Source organism: Hyposmocoma kahamanoa, unplaced genomic scaffold (genome assembly GCF_003589595.1).
Source record: "Hyposmocoma kahamanoa isolate Upper Pololo Valley unplaced genomic scaffold, ASM358959v1 202, whole genome shotgun sequence".
Classification (NCBI taxonomy): Eukaryota; Metazoa; Arthropoda; class Insecta; order Lepidoptera; family Cosmopterigidae; genus Hyposmocoma; species Hyposmocoma kahamanoa.
The window spans coordinates 2,280,139-2,303,424 of record NW_020653726.1 but is presented as its reverse complement, the minus strand read 5'-3'; the positions used below and the strand labels follow the sequence as shown (position 1 = coordinate 2,303,424).

The window sequence follows — 23,286 nt, the reverse complement described above, 5'->3', positions numbered from 1 at the left end:
TCAGCTTCTATTGGAAACTTAACAAAATGCACCATATTTAGCCTTTCTCGTAAATATTGATTAATTTTTTTATATATATTATTATGTCGAATTTTGTACAAATTCACTTAAAGGTATAATAAAGAGTTGGGCAGATACATACATACAATTATTACTACAAATGTGAAAATAAGCATGTACTATAAGAAATGTACCGATATTCTAACTAAACGTAAACTGAAATATCCGTAATTCCGATTTATAACAAAACCATTACGCTTTCGAGTAATTTTGATGCTTTTTACGTAGACAAAAATTAACTTTTTTTTGTAATCTTCGTAAAAACACATTATGAAAATTCGAGCTAATGTTATTTCGGGCAAATGTATTTTCTGACTTCTGATAGGTAATCCCATGCCGTAAAACAGACAGTTAGCTATTTCATTATTTCGTGTGCATTCTGTAATTTATATTTACGATTCAGTTATATATAAATTAAATACTATAAAACTGTACAAAATAACACTTTTAAATGATAAGTATGATAACACAATATATTTGTTTAGTGCAAATATGATACAAAATCTTGTTTTCACACTTTACTGCAGTAATTTTTACAAGTTATTATTTGTACTGCATATATTGGTACTGCATAATTGACAACCGCGCTGTCACTCGGAACAAACGAAGACTATTGCGCGATTGACGCTCTGTTGATGATGCAATTTTAACGCCCTACAGGTGCGGACACTTTTTAGCGCAAACCCGACGTCCATTTATTGGTAGGTCAATGTAATGTAAATTAAAGCTTTCAATTGCTATACGAGGTTGGAGTTCGTTATCTAGAATACTCGCGATTTTGATGGTCATCAAATTTCTTTACATCCCCCTACTTAGGAAAAAATTTAAGGCAGCTTTAGTTATTCGAAACCCGCACAAGGTTACATGCGCTTTGCTTCGAGAGAAAATCCAAAACATGTTTTAATTATTTTTGAGAAAATAATGCTAAACGCTAGAACGCTTCGACGTAAGTCAATACGCATTGTCACTAAGTTGTATCAATTTATACACATAAGAACAGTACAATTACAAAAAGTATGAGGAGATAATTTTTGCAGGCTTATGCATGAAGGGTGCGTGCGCGCAGATGGCTGCAAAAGTAAATAAATATAAACAAATAATTAAACATCACATACGTTGCTCTGATCCCGAAGTAAGTAACTAGAGCACTTTCGACAGACAGAGGTCCTAGGTTCGATTCCCGGGCTGGGAGAAATATTTATATGAGCTACTTTTATTTCTCGCGTGAGTTTGGGTGTAATTTGTATTTCTCTATGTGTGTGTCCCTGGCATGGCACCCGCGACACAGGGCTTACCTAATGCAGGGCTATGTTGAGTGTGTGTGCTATTATTATTACTTGTGTTATGGAAATCGGAAACAACGACGGTGCCACAAATACCCAGACCCGAGATAATATAGAAACGTTAGTTTTCTACATTGAATCGACCGGGGATCGAAGTCAGAACCTCAGATATGGCGACACCATGAAATTTGGTGTGTAAGTCACTCTACCACTGAGGTCGTCAAGAAAAAAGTACTTTTTAGATAATCTTGTGGTGCTTTCTCTCAATACGAGTACTTTATTACTGAGTGACTCTAAAAAACGAGTATTTTTTAACCAATGTTAAAATTTGGACGGAGATTAAAGTCACTCGTATAATAAAAATTAAGGGTCCCGATTTTTTCGCCCCATACAATGAAATTATCCCTTCATGAAACTGAGTCGACCAGCACTAAAAGAAATTTTGATTAAATGAAAGAAAATTTACTACGCAAAAATTGTTTTCACAAAAAAGACTTTATGGTTCATTTTATCTTCTATGATTTCGGATTTTCGCTTACTGTATTTAAAGTAAACACTCTGTATAATAGTACTTACATTTCTTTACCAGTTCTTCATTGTTCACTATAGAAGCCAAAGCATTACTTCTAGGGAACTTCTTTAATACAGCTTCCAATTCCTCCTCATTTTTGGCAGTGTTCACTGACTGCAGAAGACTGTCTATATGCTGTGCGCCCGCGCCACGGTTGAAAATTGCCAAGGTTAGTTTATCATCAAACGTCACATTGCGTTTCATTGTATCGTTTATATACTTTCCTAGCAGCTGTATCTTTTCCACATTACCTGCCTCTGCTAGGGTCTTTAACAAATATTTCAGGACAGACGATTTTGGGATCACACCTTGTTGGATTGATCTTATAGCGACATCCATAGCTTCGGATGGATTCTCATTATTGACAAGATCTTCAATCATTTTTGACACTTCAACTTTTGTTGGTTGGGATGATTTTGGTGGTTTTACAATATCTGTTTTAGATTTTGGCTTAGGGGCATGGTCTCCTGGCATTGCGAAAGGAACTTCGCGGTTCTTGGATTTAAGATGGTTACCGAGATAGTTCAGGAACTGTTCGCTTGGTATCTCTCCCTCTTCTTGGAGCAGGGTCCAAAGACCTAGAGCCTTGTCAGTCTCATTAGCCTTGCAGTATGTGATGAGCAGATGATAGAAGATGTTGGAACGGTCGATGTGTGAAAGTTCTTTCGTTGCTTCGAGCAGGCCTTCGAGGTATTCTGATTTGCCCTCCTGTTAGTTAAAACATAGGAATTATAACATGTTTAGTGCAATGTGGAGGACCTCTTTTTGCTGTAACGGAATATATTTACTAATATGGCAACGTTAGCTTCATGTAGAAAGCAAAATGTAAAGCTGGTTGCAATGAAGCTCCTTTATGCCAAATGATCAGTAGACATTCACAATCATATAATAATATAAAGATCATTGTGAATGTAACCATATTGTCGTTGTAATAATAATGAGAGGTAAGTAGGTACCTCGACGTATCGTTGGCACGCGGTCTGGAAGCGTTTGGCGCGCGGATTTAGGCCGGGGGTCTCGAGGATGCGTCTCGCCTGCCGCAGCCGCCCACATTCCACGAAAGCTAACACGAGATCATGTAGAATGTTCACTTCGCCGTGAATCTGACAACGATATACAAGATTAAAAATGTTTTTGTGTAATTATTATCAACATAGAATCTAATAACAAAAGTACCCAAAATATCAAAGATTATCGCACTTTTCTAAACATCAGAAAAATTATGTATACTTTTACTTAACTATCAAGGGTTCAATTATTATTCAAGGTTTTTAATATGCGATTTTAAGGGAATAAAATGTAAATATTACGTAAATTTTTCTGTATCATAAAATTACCTGTGTACTTAAATCAGCGAGCCATTGCAACCTAGTAGCATCTTCCTTCATGATAAGTGTCTTCATCAGTTCTCCCTTCCACGGCGTACAACGATAGTTTTTACAACAGTTCTGGAACTCGTCTAAGGCGCCGTCTATGTCATCTTTTAGCAGATGTACTTTTATAGATGGCCCCAATAGAACGTTGGTTGGTTCCGTGAATTCATTTTCTATTAGCACTTTAGTCATTTCTTTTAACTGTAAAATATGTTTGAAAACATAATGTATACATTACTTTTAATAAAAGACTTCTGTTTCTTTAAACAATTCAACAGACGGCAGTATTAACATTATTGTAAAAATCCATCGTATTTTCAAACGATTGCTAGCAGAGATGGGCAGTGGGATAAAACGTGGGTAAAACTCAATCAAGCCGCCCGCGTTTTAAACGGGTTATTTCCCAGAGCACCGGGTTTTAATCTATTTCTGCCTAAAATCTAGCTGTCTATAGCGATTTATAAGGTAATGGGGTGGCCGCAAATGTTTTGAACATATTGTCCATATCACGAGGCGAAAGATGTGTGTCAGGACCGTAGCAAGTGGAAGACTGTTGTCTCTGCCTACCCCGATGGGAAAAAGGCGTGAAGTATAAGTATCTATGTATATATGTCCATGTCACTGTAGGAACTAGTATTGTAGCATCTTGTTTAATATAATATTGTCAACATAATTGCCACAAAGTACTAATTTTAAATTTATTACTTTCATATACTTACAATAACATCTTGCTTATCCTCAGCCAAACTGTTAAGCATCTGCCAACATTTAGAGGTGAAAATAAAATTATTGTTCTCCTTATTCGAAGTAACTTTATGAGATTTTAGAAACTCTAGAGCTTCATCATATCTCTTTGCACGTACATAGGCGTAAGCCATCAAAATTAACTTGTACTTATTGAGCTTGTACTCTGGGTCCTTAGTATGCATCTCCTGCTCACACTCTTTAGCTTTATTTATATCATCATTTTGACAGTAAAATTCGAACAACTGAGCGAGAGTGGCCGGTGAGAGTTCGAATTTTGACGATTTCAGTTCAACCAAAAAATTGTTGAGTTTTTCAACATTATTTTCAATAATGTACGTGGTTAACAATTGCTTTTGCAAGCGATTCACATTAGGAGAACCTTTGGATTTAGCTTGTGCCAGTAGGCGTTCTAGTTGAGCACTATTTCTGACTGAAATTCCTCGACGAGGGCTCTCGAGGGGTACAAGTTCTAAATCTGAAGAAGTCAACTTGGAGAGCAATTCTGATAAATCAGTTGTCAAATCCTGACTAAGTTGCTGTTGTATCGCCTCTGCAGCCTCAGTGCTTATCCTCAATCCTTTGGAATGAATAGCTTCTAGTAGATTTTTACACAAATCGGGTTTCCCGAGAATTCTTACAGCATTTTTAACAAGCCGTCCAATCTCATTGCTATTGGTTTTATCATCACTTTGAGCATCGTCGTTTGCAACATCTTCTTCAGTTTGAGTGGTTGGACCCTGGCTGCTGATGACATGTAAAATCGTAGCAAAAGAGTTAATGTCTTTAGTCTTTGCCAGTGCGTTTAGAAGCGGACGCGACATTAAGGAGTACTGTCCACGCGGTTGATATTTAACAGCTATGTTTGCAGCTTTCATAATTTTACCTTGTTCCAACAGTTCCACCATCAAGTTCCTAGCACTGTAAATTAAGGGGACATTCCCTATTTGCAGTTTGAGAATAACATTTTCTTCATTGTCTTTGTCCAACAAGTACGGAATGACATAGTCTCTTAAAGCTTCTCCACTTGGCATTAATCCTCTGCCAGCCATGTCACGAAGAATTTGTAAGAGACCTTCTTCGTCGTGTTCCTTTCCTTTCTGAGCTAACAGAGGCCAAAAGTAATGCTGACGGATCTCTCTGCCCTCGTTTTCTAGCTCTTTGAAAAGTAGTTGAGCTACCTCTGTGCGACCTTGTTGTAGCGCAGTTTCAGTTGCTATGTATATAGCATTGGGAACAAGATCTTCTTGCTGGAGGTCCTTACATGATTTAATTAATTGCTCTGCCGGTTTGTTCAGTCTGAATAGCTGTTTGACGAAAAAAGCTCCTTTGAAAATTGTGTCGTCATAAGTACCCATTTTGGGCATAGTTTTCATGATTTTCTTTGCTGTTTCTTCTTCACCCTTATTGAGAAGTTTTAGGACAAGGTTGCAAACATCTTGGTTATAACCTGGTCCTTTGTGTAGATATGGGAATAAGTGTTCTACTTTGTCCCCATGACCTCCAACAGCTAGCTGCTCTATGATATCCAAAATATCCTGGAAATTGAACATTTCATATTAATTCAGACACATACAACATTCATAATTCAAGACTGCCTCTGTGGCCGAACGGTTACCATGCCGGACTGCCACGCAGAGGTCCCAGGTTCGATTCCCGGGTCGGGAGAAATATTTATATGGCCTACATTTATTTCTCTCGTGAGCTTGGGTGTAATATGTGGTTGTCTATGTGTGTGTCCATGGCACCCGCGATACAGGGTTTCCCTAATGCGAAGTTATGAATGTGTGCATTATAAAAAAAACTTCCCATTTTAATTACATTACAATATTAGTGGCAAGCAATTATCACATATTTTACGTATAGTTTTGCTAGTGTTAGTGCTATGTCGAGTGTGTGCGTTATTATTATTATTATAAGAAGCAACTGCATTAATCGTACATACCTACTAGACGGACTTATAATGAGCTTACCTTATCAGTCATAATGACATCCTGATCCACAGCAGTTTGTATAATTTTTTTAACACCATCTATGTCTCCTTCCTTAGCATATCCACAAGCTAATAAAGTATAAGTACGGTTGCTAGGCTGTAACCCTGCCCCAGCCATAGTTTCCAATACTGCTTTTGCTCCTTCTGTATCGCCATGGAATGCATGTCCCATAACTAGGGCATTCAAAACGGGTTCAGAAACAGGAAAATTCAATTCCCTCATCTTTTCTAGAACCTTTGTAGCACCGTCTACGTCACCTTCTTGGCAATAACGCCACATTAATCTTTGGTATGTGACCCTGAAAAAACGTGACTATGAGATATTCAATTATTCATTTTCTCTCTTATTATGGACAAAATATTACGGAAAGGAAAAGATTTTCCTTTATGTTAAAACATTATAAGATAATTAACAGAAAAAACACTTATTATGGTGGGATCAAAAACGGTTATCCAAGCAAAACTGTCCCTGTAGACGAATGGTTACCATGCTGGACTCAGAGCTCCTGGGTTTAATTCCCGAGCTGGGGAAATATTTGTATATCCTACATTTATTTTTTTCAGGAATTTGGGTATAATTTATGGTTGTCTATGTGTATGCCCATGGCACCCGCGATACAGGGTTTCCCTAGTGCGAGGCTATGAGTGTGTGCAATATAAAAAAAACTTCCCACTTTAATTAAATTACAATATTAGTGGCAAGCGATTATCACATATTTTACATATAGTTTTGCTAAAATATCGCAAATCTCACCTGTTTGGCTGCAACCCTTTCAACTCAAGTTCTTCCAGAAACTTAGCTGGGGAAAATGGATGTTCATTCTCAAGGTACACCCGGAGTAAAGCATTGTAGTGAGAAATATCCATGGGTACTCCTCTTTCCGAGAGAACATTCCATATCTTCTGGACAAGAAGGGTTCTTTGTTCTGGCAGTTCTTCTGGTACTAGTTCTCCTGAAATGAAATGAAATTTATTTACCTGAAATAAGGTTTACAAAAGATGGTACACATATAATAATAGGACAGTCCTGATATTTCACCAAAATTGGCATGCAAATAATATATGGTTATCTATATTTTATAATTTAACAATTTTCAAGCAATTCTAATAGCAGTACAGGGTTATTAACATATATTATAATACTAAATTATTGGTATGTCATTAAGAAATAAAAAAATAAAATTGGTAAATATATTTTTTTATTTTTGGTCAAATAAATTTAATTAAATATTAACATAATATCATAGCAAGCCATTATCATATTATGGAGATGTAAAAAAAATAGTTAATAAGTAAAGTTTTCTTTCTCTTTGCTCAAAACAAATTAAATTAATTTAAATTAAGTAGTCAGATTTGTTGAAATTTGTATGAAAATAAGTCTATAATGGAGTAGAAATTTTTGTCCCTTAGCCATGACATTAGCTTACGTTTGAACATAAGATTATTATTAATCAGTTTTATGTCTGACGGTAAGGCGTTATTATATCTTTACACACATAGCCCTGCATTGTTTCTGGTAATAACTTAATTTGCTAGTACTACTATATACTAACCTGTCTTGGTTTCTTACATTTCTACTAAGAATATCCTGAGTCTTTAAAAAGACTCAGGATATTCATAGTAGAAACTTCTTCCTGCAGAAATTGTAGACAAATTAAACATTCAAATGGAATGTAACAATGATTTTGAAAGTTTCAAACTTAAATAAAGGTGGTAATATGGTGTAACAGATGAAATTATGCACATTTTCTAAGTATAAAAATGATCAATATCAGCCCACATAATGTCATATTAAGCTTTATTACTATAGTTTGGCAATTTACACTAAAACTGTAAAGTACCAAACTTTAATTTCTGAAAATTAATAAACATCCAGACTTGGCCAAAAGTGTTGAGCAGCCTAAGTATTGCAGTTCTGTTCAATTATTTCAGTTTAAGTATTATTTTTTGGCTTCTAAAAGGCTTATAAACAGTAATGCCACACCGCAACTGGCAATACAACATGGTGCAATAAAACTTGGCATTATACCATTTTGGTACTTGGTGTAACAGGTAGTAACGGGCTTTTGTGAGCCTATTTTCGTATGGTGGGTGCTATGTTTGTATTTATATCTCGGTTTGGTACTATCACTCGTTTTGTACACATCCAATGATGCAATGCAGGTTTAGCGTTTTGATTTAGTACATTTAGTGTTATTGTTGCAATATGCCTAAAAGACACGAACTTACTTCAGAACAATATGTGCAGGCAGGTACAGGTTCCGTATGAGCAAGGGAACTCACAGGTAGATATTTCATACTAATAGACACAGAACAGGGTGTAAATGCATCACCACAAATTGCGAGAACCAAAAGTTAATGAGAGAATTGAAAAAAAAAAATCAGAAAAAGCTTCTATAGACCTTAATTTTTTAAAATAAATTCGAGTATTCTAAATTCGAGTTGTCAATTGATACCAAGAGATCAATTTCTGCTCGTACTACTGAAAGAAGGCTTCAGGAAGCTGACTCGAAAGGTTGGGAAGCTGGGAAGAAACCATGGCTCTCAGAAAATAACAAGAAAGCCATGTTTGAATGGACTTTAAAAACCAAAGTTGCACAGGATAAAATTGGTCAAAAACCGTAAAGTCAGGTAATAATAAGTTTACTTATTTTGTGACATGCACAAAAAAAAAAGTCAAGTCAAAAAGTCAAAGTCAAAAATTTTAAGTGAAAATGTGTGTGTTACTCAACTTGATATTGGCAAAGTCATTGATTACTTTGATGAGGCCATAACATTTAATAGAAGAAGAATTATTTATGGGGTTTATTAAAGCCAAAGTCAGGAGCTAATAAACAACAATAAACACAATGGAAAAACTGCAATTCCACTAGCATCATGAGGGAAACGCTATTTGTATATGTCATTCACATTTCTATATCTCGATATTGCTATATTTTGTGTGAGAATTGCCATATATTATTATATTGTAAAACCTATTTACCCCACAAGAATTTCTGCTGTGATTAAAGCACTGACTGGTAGGCCTATGAAATGTTAATAACTATAAATTGTTTTAATTCACATAATTTGGTAATCCCTAAACAAGTAAGTTACCATGCATTCTCTATAATTTTGGACATTGCCCATGGCTGTATGCTTAAATGTTCAGTTATATAACACATATCATTATAATTATCAGTCCATGCCCAGTCATCTCTATATCTCTTATTATTGATTTGACTTGATTAACAGCTAAAAATTAATATTTAACCATAATATTACCACAGCATCTGATAACCAATAGAGATTGTGAACTTGTGATGTCATTTTTGGTCTGGATTTCGTCAAAAACTTCATCAATGTCTCTTTTTGCTATCCGTCCATATCGCCGCACCTCTGAGTCTAGTTTCTGCAGCAGCGGCTCTAGGTCAGTCTTTTTTGATGTCGCGTAATCTCGCAGAACAACACTGCAAAAATTTTGGTATTATACTTTGCTTCAATCCATTTTGAACAAAAAAGAAACAAACAAGTCACTGACCCCACCATAGACGATTTAGTGGTGGCCAATTGTAACACCAACTACAAATCAATGAATTAATTGAATGAATCAATTTGTTCAATTGAGTCTAACTAGCAGTTTTCCTTACATAACCTACATAAGCATATTTAAAATTTCAATTTAAATCCTACTTCAAATCCTTACACTTAGATACTCCCTCGATTGCGATTGAAATGTTCGATTTAATAATCGGTTACTAAATTTTAATTGATTGAACTGAATATTTTTTTGCAAACAGCACTATGCAACCATAGGCAAGTCATAAAAGTATAGATGAATAATAACCTCACTTTTGGACTACCATTTTTCAAATACGATTTTACGATGCTATTCAAATGAACATTGTTGGGAAAAGTGATGATATATCAAGTCGAAATCTTCGAAATATACGTGAAAGTGCTACTTATTCGATTTATTGAGTAATTGCTTTGGAATATTAACCACACAGGTTTGTTTACTTTTTATTCAAAATGGATTGGGACAAACTATAGTTCAAATAAGAAAAACGCCCCGAACGAAAATGTTAAGCAATTTTTAAAAGTATAAAAGTCCATACAAAGGCAAAGATTTTATAATGCAAGAATTTAAGCTACCTACACAGTATTCTTCTTACATTATCATAGCAATATTGTAACGTGTTGCTCATATTCATTATGCAAATTAAATAAGACATACAAGTTATATCGCGTATTTTCAGTAATAAATAGCTTAAGAATTAAATAACAATCAACTTACTTATTAGCAGAACACAGAGCCTTAGGATTTACTAACAAATTCGCTTCTGCGGTCTTTGCTGAATTCAATATAAGTGTTCTCGCCGCTCCAGTGAAATACCGCACAAACTTTGTGGAACGTAACAACGACATTTTAAACCCCCCTTAATGTACTGGCATTTACTACTTATTTCGTAACTGAGACACTTGAATTATTATATTTTTACTTATCACTGAAAAGTCCCAATTTCATTTAAAAAAAACCAAAAGTTGAGGTTATCTTGCTTGGTAATTGTTATGTCATTTATAAGCACGCTACGGAAACACTCTAGTATTTGAGCCGACCATAGAAGATCATCCTCTAGAACCATTTTATTCAGAACCTAAATATCAAACTTTCGTACTGGGTATGGAGGTCTTATTTAATTGGACGTTACGAGGCCCATGGCGTTTGACACAAAAACAGATTAAAAATGAAATATATATCTAACAGTTTTATAAAGAATCGGCAACTCTTGGAATGAAATTATGTAAATTATTTAAAATGCATAATAAATTGACGTGTTAAATTTATTGTTATAATAAGTTTTTCTAGTAGTTAAAACTTAAATAAATTTTACATTAAAAAATCTAATTTTGAGTCACGATGCAGAAAGGATGATTGTCCGATTCGACATAAGAAAAAGTTAAACCGTTAATTTTCTTTTGTAGAATTCTGAGTTTTTCTTTTCGCTTTGCGAGGGAAAGATTTACTATTTCTAATAAAACTTTTATTATTTTTTGCAGAAACAATTAGCGACCAGCTTGTTGGCGTGGGACTTCTGCAATTTCAACTTATTGGTTTGTACATTGTTTGTTTTGTTTCTTTTTGTGTTTTCAGAGACAAGCCCCGTGTTCATAGGTACCTCGTCGATGGCTGTTCATCCACATCGGAGACAGCAAACCTGTGCCGGTGGCCTTGCAGCGTAGAGAGTCAAGATTAACATCGTCACTTACGCACCGAAACCGCATTCATAGGCATGCCTATGTAAGTTATTTTACACAGCAAATATCTTTCTAATTTGTGCACAGCAAAAGCGAACTCGATGGCTGAACGATTACCTGCATGCCCAAAGATTATTATAATCAATGAATGCATTAATACGGCATTCCTCAATGGAGATCGTAATGAATGCATTTGCATGGAGCAACCTACTGAATTTGAGATTGAAGTGCAAAGTTTGTCTACTCAAGAAGAGTTTATATGGACTCAAACAAGCCAGCGGAACCTGGAATGAAAAGTGCATAAAGTTTTAATTACCAATGGCTATACTCAATTAAAGGCTGAATAATGTATCTATTACAAAGACAATGCCATCATAGCACTATATGATGGTGACTTCTTCATATTTAGTTCTAATGAACACCAAAAAAATATACCACATAAGTTGCCCAGTTCCAACTAGCTACGGACTCAATTTTAGTAGAGGTAGTAGTAAAGTTGAAATATCATTTGACGCAGATTGGGCTGGGGATATGACTGATCGAAAGTCATATTCAGGGTTTCTGGGTAGGTTCGGCTTTTGCATTGTAAATTGGTACAGTCACAAACAGCAACAATGTGGCTTGTTCTAGGACTGAAGCTGAAGACTATGCTCTTGGAAGTTCTGCAAAAGAGGCAAAATTTTTAAAAATGTTTTTATTCGAACTCAAATACAGCAGCCTCTCACCACCAGAACCTGTTACGACTTTTAATGATAATCGTAGCACACTTAAAATGATAGAGAATTAATGTTTTAGGAGAAACAACCAACATACCTTAGCCTTCAACATACTTTAAGACAAGTATTTGTATCATTGCCTAATAATAGAGTTTAAAAACAACTATTTCAAGACTCCTAATATTCTCGGTGATTCTAAGGAAGTCACACATAAGCCTCATAAAACTTGAAGCATTAAAAAAATATAAGAAATAAATATATATTTGAAATGTTTTAAAAGTTTTAAAAGGCATTCAATATTTGTAATTTGAAATTTAAGCACTACCTCCACAAAATTTATTAAATTTCAGGTTTGCAAACTTCACTTTGAGGATAAATTTATCAAAGATGATAAAAGAGTGCCTTTCTCATAGCCTACATTATTCTCAGAAGTGGAAATAGCATGTCGAAAACTCACTTGTCCTGTAACTGTCTGTAAGTATTGAGTGGTTTGGTGGCTACAGATACTTATACATTTATTATATTAATAAGATATGACTTACAAGTTATTTTTCTTACATTTGAGCTGTCCGGACAGTGGGAGATCATACTTATGCTGTATCACTGCAGATAAATGCAGTGTTGGTGACCCGGAATAGAAAGAGGACCACAGAACACAGACCACACACATAATATTCAACATATCGACTGACAAAAATAAAAGTGATGTTGCTTAGTTTAACATGCTCGATGGTTTAACACGACAATGTGACATGATAACGTGATTTAAAGGTATTTTCAAGGATTTAGTGACACTTTATCTATGTACTTTTCCGCATTTAATATGTAATAATTTTGTTGATGTATCGAATTTTGCATAAACAATTTTTATAATTACTACTGTGAGTTCGATAACATAAAAAAACTGATCGTTATGTTTACTTCACTACAAATCTTTTGATATATAATCATATATTTTCTTGTTGTTTCTAATGTTGGAAGATGCGAAGAGAATGATAAATCTGAAAAAGACGCCATTAGAATTTAAGTTGCCAATTAAAGTAAAAATTAATTAGACTTTGTTTTTAGTCGGTAGATGTATTACTATAAACGAATGATGTTAGTTTCGTTTCTTTCGCCGTTTCTTCTCCCATGCGTTAACACCTTTACGAAACGTTAGTAGCTTTCGTTATTAAACAGATATAACTGAAAGTACAATATTTTATTTTAAACCACAAAACATTAGCAATTTGAAAAAGTAACTAGGACCGATGAAACCGTAATTTTTACCGTAAAAGTGCGATACAGGACATTACTAATAGTAACCGATCCATAAAGGTTTGAGGCGCGTCACTATTCGTTACACTAGCGCCACCAGCGTGCTGTCACGGGCCACGGAACTACCTCTACGAATGTTCCGTTATAGGGCCTGTTTCCTATCTGTTCCTACTATATCTTTCTAATTTGTGTTTTTAGGAGGCCATTCTTTAGTTTCCATAGTCTAGATTCTACACCATCACAGACTAAAGTAAACTAAAAAGTATCCTAATTTGTGGTTTACACACATTACAGGATTGGATTGGAAAATAAATGAAGATTTAAATAATAATATAACGTTAAGTACACATAAGATCATTGAATTATCGGATGAAAAATAAAATAATTTCCACCTATGTAATCGAATTTAAAATATTTTTGTCTGATTGGATTTCGCATTTTCTTAGCCGTAACGAAGTTGGACCTTATAGTCGGGACTCTTTTTTGTGTGATTCGTTTTCAACCTGTAAACAAGTCTTGATCGAATTTTTTCAACCTTCGTCATAAATTACTTATACAAAAAGCTAACAAAATATTTAAAAAATCTGCAAAGTTTGTGTTTTGAAAATTTTTGATGAAACAGGATACAACAATATTAATAATCCCAAAATCGGGTAGTGTGTATGTACACATAAAGTCACTTATATTTAACGCTCACTGCAAAGTGCCCGAGCCAGATACAAAAATAAAAAGGGCTAGAAGTAGGGTATGTTGCTGTTTATTGAAAAATCACGAAATTCCGGTAGTGTGTATGTGTGCAAAAACAGTGAATCTGGTCAATCTGGCAAACTGCGCAAATAGAACAGGGCTACCGGCGCGGCGGTGGTGTTAAACGGTATTGAGATAAAATAAATAGAAATTTGTGAAGAACAGAACGTGTTCAATCTGATTCTTTGATAAATCTATTTTACTGGACTTCAGAAATGGTGAGTTCCTATTAACAATTTACTTCCAGTGACATTGCGTTGACCTTCAAATATCTACATTAGATAATTGAGACAGTATAGTATTAAGTATTTTACGATTTGTACTTATATCGCTAAGTATCAAAATCGAGATTTAAATCTCTTTAAATCTACCTACCGCTTATTAAAATACATAATTCATAATCGAAGTAGAAATGGAGCTATGATTTTTATCACAGGGCACATATAGATTATTTAATAATTTCAATCGGGTTTATGATAGTACTGGCTGGTTATTAAGTAGTATTACTATGGCATGTTTTTGCTGTAGCATTGACAACACAGAATTCACTACAGTTATGGCGCCTAAAGTCATGGTAATTTCGCCTGCAATGCTATTTTATTGCAATTAATGTTGTACTAATAAATTTTATTAAATTTGTAATTTTTATAAAGACATTTGTATTTAAATTGCAACTAGTCTTATATCATACAAAACAAATAATTTTAGTTTTTACTTACCTATGTTTTAATTTTTTATTTCATTATTTTTTTCCAGGCAGCCCCAATTAAAGTTGTAGTCACAGGAGCGGCAGGTCAAATTGCCTACTCCCTGTTATACCAAATTGCGTCTGGTGCCGTCTTTGGAAATGAACAAACAGTCTATCTGCACCTTCTTGATATAGCACCCATGATGGGTGTCCTTGAAGGAGTAGTCATGGAACTGGCTGACTGTGCTTTGCCTCTACTTGCCGGTGTTCTCCCCACCTCTAACCCAGAAGAGGCTTTCAAAGATGTGGCTGCAGCATTCTTAGTAGGTGCTATGCCACGAAAAGAGGGTATGGAAAGGAAAGACCTTCTTGCTGCCAATGTACGCATTTTCAAGGAACAAGGTCAAGCCCTTGACAAAGTAGCCCGGAAAGATGTCAAGGTCCTTGTTGTTGGCAACCCGGCAAACACAAATGCTCTGATTTGCTCTAAATATGCTCCTTCCATTCCTAAAGAAAACTTCACAGCCATGACACGCCTTGACCAAAATCGTGCACAAGCTCAGTTGGCTGCTAAATTGAATGTACCGGTTCAAAATATCAAGAATGTTATTATCTGGGGTAATCATTCATCCACCCAGTTTCCTGATGCATCAAATGCTGTAGTCAATATTGGAGGTGCTGAAAAATCTGTGCCAGCTGCAATCAAAGATGACGAATATTTGAAGACCGCATTTGTAAGCACTGTTCAAAAGCGTGGTGCTGCTGTTATTGCAGCTAGGAAGTTATCGTCGGCATTATCGGCGGCCAAAGCTGCTGCTGATCACATGAGAGACTGGTTCTTGGGTACTGGAGACCGATGGGTCAGCATGGGTGTTGTTTCAGACGGATCATATGGAACACCCCGTGATGTAGTATTCTCGTTTCCTGTGACTGTCAGCAATGGAAAGTGGAAGATTGTAGAAGGTTTGACCATTTCTGACTTTGCTCGTCAGATGCTCGACACTACGGGCAAGGAGCTGGCTGAAGAGAAACAGGACGCCCTTGATGTGTGCAAGGATTGACTGAGTAATCCTTATGATCAAATTGTAAATTAAAAATAGGTCTTAATTAGTTGTTTAGGCATACTATGTGACTTTTTAGAAATATTCTTTTGGTAATAGTATGGTTATTGTTACAAAATTTTTAATTATTTATTTACAGAGATTATGTCTATTGACTTCGTTTGTTGGAGTTAAGATTCGATTAAATAGTTATCTCATGCTTTGTAAAATAGAGTGCATGTAACATTTACTTTAAAATAGTTACTGCCCTTTTTTGTTGAAATTAAACTCTGCCTACAATAGATTGGTTTTAATATGTTATGTGCTATGTTCTTATCATTACGCCTTGATGAACACGAATAGTACAATGTACACTGACGCTTACGTAAGTAGCTGATAACGATAACATTTCCCTTTAAAGTCACAACTATTAGGTTTATTAGATATCTTTCAATGTTTTATAACTTAAAGATACCCAGTCTCTAAGAATTGTAAGCTTCAGTCATCAATCAGATATTATGAATGACAACAATTTAGTAAGTGCACACTGCCATTTGTTTCTTTGACACATTATTTATTATTTTCATGAGTGAGTAGGTGAGTGAATGGGTGAGTGCGTGGCAGTGGGTGAGGGGGTAGGTTAGATGGTGGGTTACGGCGTAGGTTAGGGGTGGGTTACCCACCCCCTGGGTTTGAGTACTCACTCAGTAGGTTTGAGTGGGTGGGTGAGTGAATCCTAAAGGTCCTGCCCCAACCCCTAACACGCCCCTCAACCCACCCCTAACTCACCCCTCACCCACCCACTCAAAATCTTGCACGCCATTTTGGATTTAGAAATGAGTGCCATATTCGTAATGACACTTTTATTCGGTAGTTTCGGTTTTAATTGTTAGTTTCAATTGTTTCTTAGAACAATAAAAAAAAAGCAATTAATTTAATTGCAATTACAATCAATTCAATTGAAATCAATTGCAATTAAAATTAATTGCGACTGCAATTTTTATTATTATATTATATAATTATTATTATAATTTTTAATCTGATTGAAGTTCTGATTGAAATTAACGCCCAACACTGAAAAAAACCAACTTCTGAAGTTTGTAGAATTAAATCTATTTGCAAAGTTTTATTGAAAATTGTTATCGGAAAGTGGTTACAATCCAATAAACCTTGTTTAATTAGGTTCATGATGATCCCCTAACATGCTACTCTTAGGGTCGTATTCTAGAACTCTACTCAATGCTCAAGTCAGGATTGCAATTGAAACACAAGCACTGGAAATACGACCCTAATGGCAGGGACTTGAGTAGAGTTCTAGAATACGACCCTCAAGAGGTGGAATATTTTCTCTAAATATAAAAGGGACCAATACTGAGGTACCCACTTTCCAACAAAAAAGAATCCTCAAAATCCGTTCACAAATGCCGGAGCAAACGCGTAGCATACACAAAAGAACCTCCTCCTTTTTTTGAAGTCGGTTAAAAAGGATGCAGTATAATTATTTTATTTATGCAACATCTAACCCATCCCATAATTTAGTTTCTTATTACAAAGTGTTATTATTTTTCCGATTGATTTTTGTCTTTCTTTACTACAAAAGTATGTAATAGTATTGTAGTCCACGCCAGCACATCAAGCTAATGTGTAGCTTGATGTGCTGCCTTGACGTATCTTGTTCCGTTGCAATGGAGGCGATTTTCGAACAAAAATGTGTAGTCTGATGTGCCTTTGTCCGTACATGTACGTGCCGTAAAACGTGTCATTTTACCCGAAACGAGTATATCGAGTATCGATAGTAAGTCCAGGGTAAAATGGGTTTTATGAACGAGTTATACATTCTGCTTTTCACTTCGATTGCGAGGAAATTAAACAGCAATATAACAAAAAAAAACGATTATTTAATTAAAATTGATGTAAAATTACAACAATTAGACATTTAATGTGATGGTTTTTTAATTTTATGCACTACAGCATAAAATCCTTTTTATGCAACCTACCATTAAAGGCTCAACTCACACTGGCGCAGAGTCGAAGCGTCGCGTCGCGTCCTGTTTTTCAACTACACCGCCTGGCGACACTCGATGACTCTCGCATTAGTGCGCCGGGATCACATACTGTCGGCGTCAGACGCCTCACGGCGCCCAAGTGACACGCGGCGACGTGCGAAGCCGCCACCAAACGTCGACGTGCTTCGCCAAAAAAGGCTCAACTCACACTGGCGCAGAGTCGAAGCGTCGCGACGCGTAATGTATGTAATGTAATGTATTACATAGCATTCATTATGAAGGTTCTATTAGAAGATATTTTAATACAATGAAATGAGCTAGCGCCGGAGCTGTAACACAGCGCTTTGTTTATGGTTTAAAACCCATTAATGCTCGAGTTAAAGGGCAAAAACTATTTACACCTAAATAATTGTTGTACCTAAGTCGTACATACATACATACATCGAGTTTCGTTCAAATGGTAATAGTACAAAATGTTTATTCCTTTCTGATCTAGACGATTCGATTTGCCTGTCTCTTTTTCATACATTTTTGTAATCAATATTTGTAATATGTCTATTAAACCAAATTATATATTCGCCGTTTCCGCTCACGACTTTAGGCAGAAATGCTGCCCAACTCTGACAATGTGTATTAAAGAATATTTTCATCACACTTGCTCATAAACAGTGTCATGATATGCAAGCAAAGTCGACCGTAATGTCCAAAACAGTGTTGGTAACGTCCAAATCAATTAAATTTCAATCAGAAATTCAATCAGATCAAAAAATCAATTCAATTGAAATCAATTGCAATTAAAATCAATTGCAATTAAATCAACTGCGACGTGTCGTTTCGGTTAGGCGGTGGGTTAGGGGGTGGGTCACTCACCCCCTAAACTCTAGCCCTAGCTAGCCGGCGGATTCTCCCCACTACTTCTGCCACCCCCGCCGTGGCTAGAATGGACACCTCTCTATAGTATTCGCCGCGGGCTGTCATTAACGTGTCGTCTGCGTAACAGACGACGCCAACTCCAGGCATGAGACTCCCACGCAGCTCCCATTCGTACCCGATGTTCCACAGGAGCGGTAACCCAGGACCGACCCATGTGGAACACCGCACGACACTTCCCATCGCCCCCAGACGTCTCTACCGGGGAACATCACTTGACGCCCGGATAGGTAGGTTGCGATCACCCTCTGCAGATAAAGTGTTATCGAAGTGGGAAGAACCCTGTGATATCGAAGCGCTTCCCTTATACATTCCCGTGGCTAGGAGTTAAACGCATTAGTGATGTCTAAAGACACCGCTAATACCACCCGGCCAGGAGATACAACCTCTTCTGAAAGGGCCCTCATCCGTGCAATAGCATCGATGGTGGACCTGTCCCGACGGAAGCCGAACTGAACATCCGCCAAGTTCGGACCTATTTCCGGTGGTGGATGAGGCGGGTTGCAATAACGCGCTCAAAGAGCTTACCCGCCTTTGATGAGGCGGGTAAGTTCTGCAGCACGATTGGGCGGTATGCCGACGCAGAATCAGCAGGCCGCCCCTCCTTTTTTAGCAGGACCAACTTTACCACTTTCCACCGGCTCGGGAAGAGCCTTAGGCACGCGGTGAGGAGTGCCCGGAAACGGGTATCCAGGCCGTTTTTTAGGGCGAGGACACATGTGGGGATTACATCAGGGCCGGGTGCCGTTTTCTTTGCTTGAAGCCGCAACACGGCTGCACCCAACTGACCCTCTGACACTTCCTGAATATCCCCATCCGCCATAGGGCTCGTCTGCGTGTCAGGGGGCGTCATTACAGGAGAGATATAGTGGGGCCTCCTTGGGGAAGAGCTCCTTGAGCTTTGCCGCGAGAGAGTCGGCCTTACCTCCATTGTCGGCTCCCGGCACGTAGGTGGTAGAGACCATTGTGGCTCTGGTAGCTGCCCTTCGAAAACGAACGGCCTGAATGCTAAGGACGAAAAGGTCAATGCTTGCCTTGGCCCTGACAATGGCTGCGCCGTATGTCAGCTCCTTATCCGCTTCCGGCTGCAGTGTGAGGACCACCGCTGCAGACCTCGGAGGACGGAGCTTCGGTTTGGGTGGCTGGATGGGTCCCTTCACCGGTTGCCTCTGCCGAGCTGGGGCATTGCCTTTTGGGCACGTTTCCCACCGACCACAGTCCAGCCGTCTTTCGGCGCCACTTCCGGTCGCGGTGCCTCACCCGGAGTGCTTAAGGCTGGTGTTGCCTTTTTGCGCTTCTTCTTCTTCTTCTTTTTCTTCTTTTTGGCCGCTTTCGCTCGCACCATTTGAGAAGAAGGGGCTTTTAGCCCCTTCTTAGTAGCCGCACTATACGAGGCGACCGCAGCCTCCGGTACTTGAGGTGTCTGCAGCTGCTGGCGTCTGTTAGCGGCCAGTGGAGGGCGGACCCGCACCAGTCGAAGCAGTCTGCCCTCGATGCCCTCGAATCGCGCGTCCATCATGGCTCCTGCACACCGCATGAAGAGGCTCTCCATCTCCTCCAAGTCAGGTCTCTGCACGCCGGGTGCAAGTGTTGCATGCGCTCGTACGGGGGCCATCCCTGGATTTTTGCTGGTGCTGATGATACTGGCCCTCAGCTCCGTCACTTCTTTTCACAGCTCATTGAGCTCAGTCTGCAGACGGTCATTGTCCGCCTGCAGCTTTCACATTTCGGCTGAGACGCTGCACTTAGCGAGAGTCTCTGTTGCCTCTTTGATGGCGACAGTCGCCACGTTAAGGGCACGCTTGAACTCTCCTTTCAGGTTTTTAGACATGGCGGAGACCTTCTCAATGCTTGCCACGCAGTTCAGCACCTGCAGGATGGCCGTTGTTGCGCCATCTTTGACTGTCACTCTGTCGTAGTGCTGACCGCGTGGCTGCGGTTATTACCGTTAAGTCAGCGACCTCATCCTCCGCTCTACGTAATAGAGCAGAGGCCGAGGTCTGCCCTCACTTCCTGATCTTAGAGTTTATCGCTCGAGACCTTCCTCTCTTCGCTGTCTGCTGCCTGATATCGTCGCTACCATCGATTTTGTCGCGATTCCGCTTGCGACCCTTCCAGAACTTCAGCGAGACAGCTGATGAATGCCTTGCGAGCTCTACCAACTCCACGTCGCTGTAGTCGCTACTCCCCTCTTCGTCCATTCGTGAAGCTGAATCAGATCCATTGTGAATGCCAGTTGTCGTCGGTTGTGGGCCGAACCCCTCGGAAATAGGTGCCCTGTGAGCGCAATTTGCCCGCCAGAATACGAGGGGCAACCCGTGCCCGTCCGCGAACACGGGGAGGGATTCTCCGCCGGTGCCGGTACCCTCCTGGGGTAAAACGATCTCTTTAATTGTGCTCATTGTTCCTTTGGGGGTGAGGTGCTCCTGATGAAGGGAAAGCACCCTCCTTATTTTTGAGGGGTGAGTTGCCTTTGTGGCAGTTACGCCCGCCCGTTCGCCACTACTGCATACTGTTGTGCTTCCGGCCGGCTGCTAATCCAGATCTGACCCTTTCAGCCACAAGACCTACTTGGCCCAGACCTGATATTGGACACGCTGTGACTCGCATACAGATCGGTTCAGTAAACTCTTGGTTTTTTTTAGAGAGGTTTCCCTTCCTCACCCGCAAGTCCTCTCGAGAGAGAGACCCGCTCTTGCACCGCGTACAGGCAGCGCTCTTCCCATAGGCGTCCACATTCTGGTCTGCTTTGCTGATCATAGTGGTACCGGGAGTGGACCCCCCCCTCAGTGTGTGCCGCTCTTAGTCTGGCCCCTACCCCACAAACCTGTCCGGTATGCGAAGCGCTATCCGACATAGCCTTGAGGATCATAAGGGCACGCAAGCTCCCCCACCACGACAAGGTGGCAGGACAGTTGGAGGGGAACCCACTCCCTAACCGTTTTTTTTATCGGGTGGAAATGCTCTATGCATACCCTCGAGCCCGGGGAGGCTCGGGTTCTATGTGGTACTGATCCTCCGATGGAGGGCCCACTAAATACCCATAAAAATTCCCGGCGCACCCTCTTGGCCGGGTGTTGTGGGCACAATGGGATCCCGAGGATTCTACCACAAGGATGCCCCCGGCCACCTTGGCTTCTGCCAAAGTTCCCGCGCTAAAGAGGGGAGGGTCGGACGCTTAACCGATCCCCTCAAATGAGTGAGACCGTGCAATGCGGGCAAGGGATCCCCGTCCTTTGTCCGCTGGCCTCACTAGGGAATTAGGCGAGCAGCGAGCTGCGTCTTCGCGCACCCGTTCCGCGGCCTCCTTTTGCGAGAAGGGAGACACATCGGTCCCCAGACTCCGAATGTGAGGCTCGCCGAACACCAGACGAGCTTTCCATCCCGGGCCCCTCTATGCTGGGCAACGAACTCCCCCAAGTCCGCTACACAGGGGCTATGGGGGACCAGGACAGCATCCGCTCAACTGTGAAGTTCAGTGGCTGCTCCCCCAGCCCCCATGGCGGATCTGATGGCAGGCTCCGTCGCAACACTTAACGCACTTCCGCGCGGACTCTCCGAAGAGAGTTCCTTGGAGCGCCCACCACGGGCCAACAACCCACGTTCGGCCGCGGAGGATAGGACGAGCGGCAACGACACACCGACACGTCTCTTCCCCCGCGGCCCCGTCGCCACTGTATCATTGAAAGCGGTGCAGCCCCGCCAAGGTCGCGGAGGACAGGACGAGCGGCAACGACACACCGACACGTCTCTCCCCCCGCGACCGTCCTCCCAACGCGCATCCACGCGGTCCCGCTGACCAGACAAGCCCCGCGCGGAACGCCCTCCTCCTCGGGCCAGCCTACCACCATCGGCCGGCCTCGTGGGTTCCCCTTAGCTTCATCGTGGGATGAAATCGGCCACGGCTACTAGAGCCCCCCCGCCACGACAAGGCGGGACCCCTTCGGGCACCCCCTTTTTTTTTGTTAATCCGGGGGAATCTGCTTACAGATACCTCCTAACCTTTTTTTTTGTTAATCCAGGGGAATCTGCTTACAGACACCCTGGCCCCGCGGGGGCAGAGCCGGGGTTATGTGGGACTGGGCTGAACCCTGAAGGGGAGCCCGACCGCACTAAACCCCCGGAGTGTTCCTCCTCTCCGCTGTAGGTGGGGGTGCGGGTACGCTGTTGCACTCGTCCGCGCGGCTGGCCGCGCTCTGCGCAGCCCCTCCCCGAGAAGGGAGACACATCGGTCCCCCGACTCCGAATGTAAGGCTCGCCGAACACCAGACGAGCCTTTCATCCCGGGCCCCTTTATGCTGGGCAACGAACTCCCCCGAGTCCGCTACCCAAGGGCCATGGGGGCCAGGACAGCATCCACTCAACTGTGAAGTTCAGTGGCTGCTCCCCCAACCACCGCGGCGGGTCTGATGACAGGCTCCGCCGCAACACCTAACCCGCTAACCCAACCCAAACCCTAACCCACCCCCATATATAAATTTATCATACTTGTCAGTTTTAATTGTTAATCAAAAACATTGAAAATCGTTCCGTGGCTTAGTTGGTATAGCGTCTGGCACGGTATGCAAGAAGACGTCGGTTCGAATCCGACCAGATCGAAGGAATTTTTTCTGAGTGTTTTTTCTGAGTGTTCGATCTTT

At 40.0% G+C, this 23,286-nt stretch overlaps 2 protein-coding genes and 1 long non-coding RNA gene across 4 annotated transcripts in view; 2 read left to right on the top strand and 1 right to left on the bottom strand.

Annotated features, from left to right (window-relative positions):
* Positions 1–10,642, bottom strand: part of LOC113226932 (leucine-rich PPR motif-containing protein, mitochondrial) — a 12,504-nt gene extending 1,862 nt beyond the window's left edge. Inside the window, exons 1-8 of the mRNA XM_026459739.1 lie at positions 10,301–10,642; positions 9,289–9,473; positions 6,779–6,977; positions 6,005–6,323; positions 4,007–5,569; positions 3,252–3,488; positions 2,871–3,017; positions 1,920–2,622 (exon numbers count right to left, since the gene is read on the bottom strand). Of these exons, the coding sequence (XP_026315524.1) occupies positions 1,920–2,622; positions 2,871–3,017; positions 3,252–3,488; positions 4,007–5,569; positions 6,005–6,323; positions 6,779–6,977; positions 9,289–9,473; positions 10,301–10,431 (3,484 nt within the window). The 5' untranslated portion in view covers positions 10,432–10,642. The remainder of the gene's footprint in view (positions 1–1,919; positions 2,623–2,870; positions 3,018–3,251; positions 3,489–4,006; positions 5,570–6,004; positions 6,324–6,778; positions 6,978–9,288; positions 9,474–10,300) is intronic.
* A 526-nt stretch (positions 10,643–11,168) lies between these two features.
* LOC113226933 lies at positions 11,169–12,769 on the top strand. Its single transcript, XR_003310158.1, has 3 exons — positions 11,169–11,305; positions 12,329–12,452; positions 12,544–12,769. It is a non-coding gene; the product is annotated as an uncharacterized LOC113226933 (long non-coding RNA).
* A 1,181-nt stretch (positions 12,770–13,950) lies between these two features.
* Positions 13,951–16,014, top strand: LOC113226841 (malate dehydrogenase, cytoplasmic). 2 transcript variants are annotated; one of them, XM_026459617.1, is made up of 2 exons: positions 13,951–14,200; positions 14,739–16,013. In XM_026459617.1, the coding sequence occupies exons 1-2, from the start codon at positions 14,198–14,200 to the stop codon at positions 15,729–15,731; spliced, it is 996 nt and encodes a 331-aa protein (XP_026315402.1). In that variant the 5' UTR covers positions 13,951–14,197; the 3' UTR covers positions 15,732–16,013. The 2 variants fall into 2 exon arrangements, with proteins under 2 accessions (XP_026315402.1, XP_026315401.1); XM_026459616.1 differs by lacking the exon at positions 13,951–14,200 and adding an exon at positions 14,524–14,556 and having other exon boundaries at positions 14,739–16,014.
* The last annotated feature ends 7,272 nt before the right edge of the window (positions 16,015–23,286 follow it).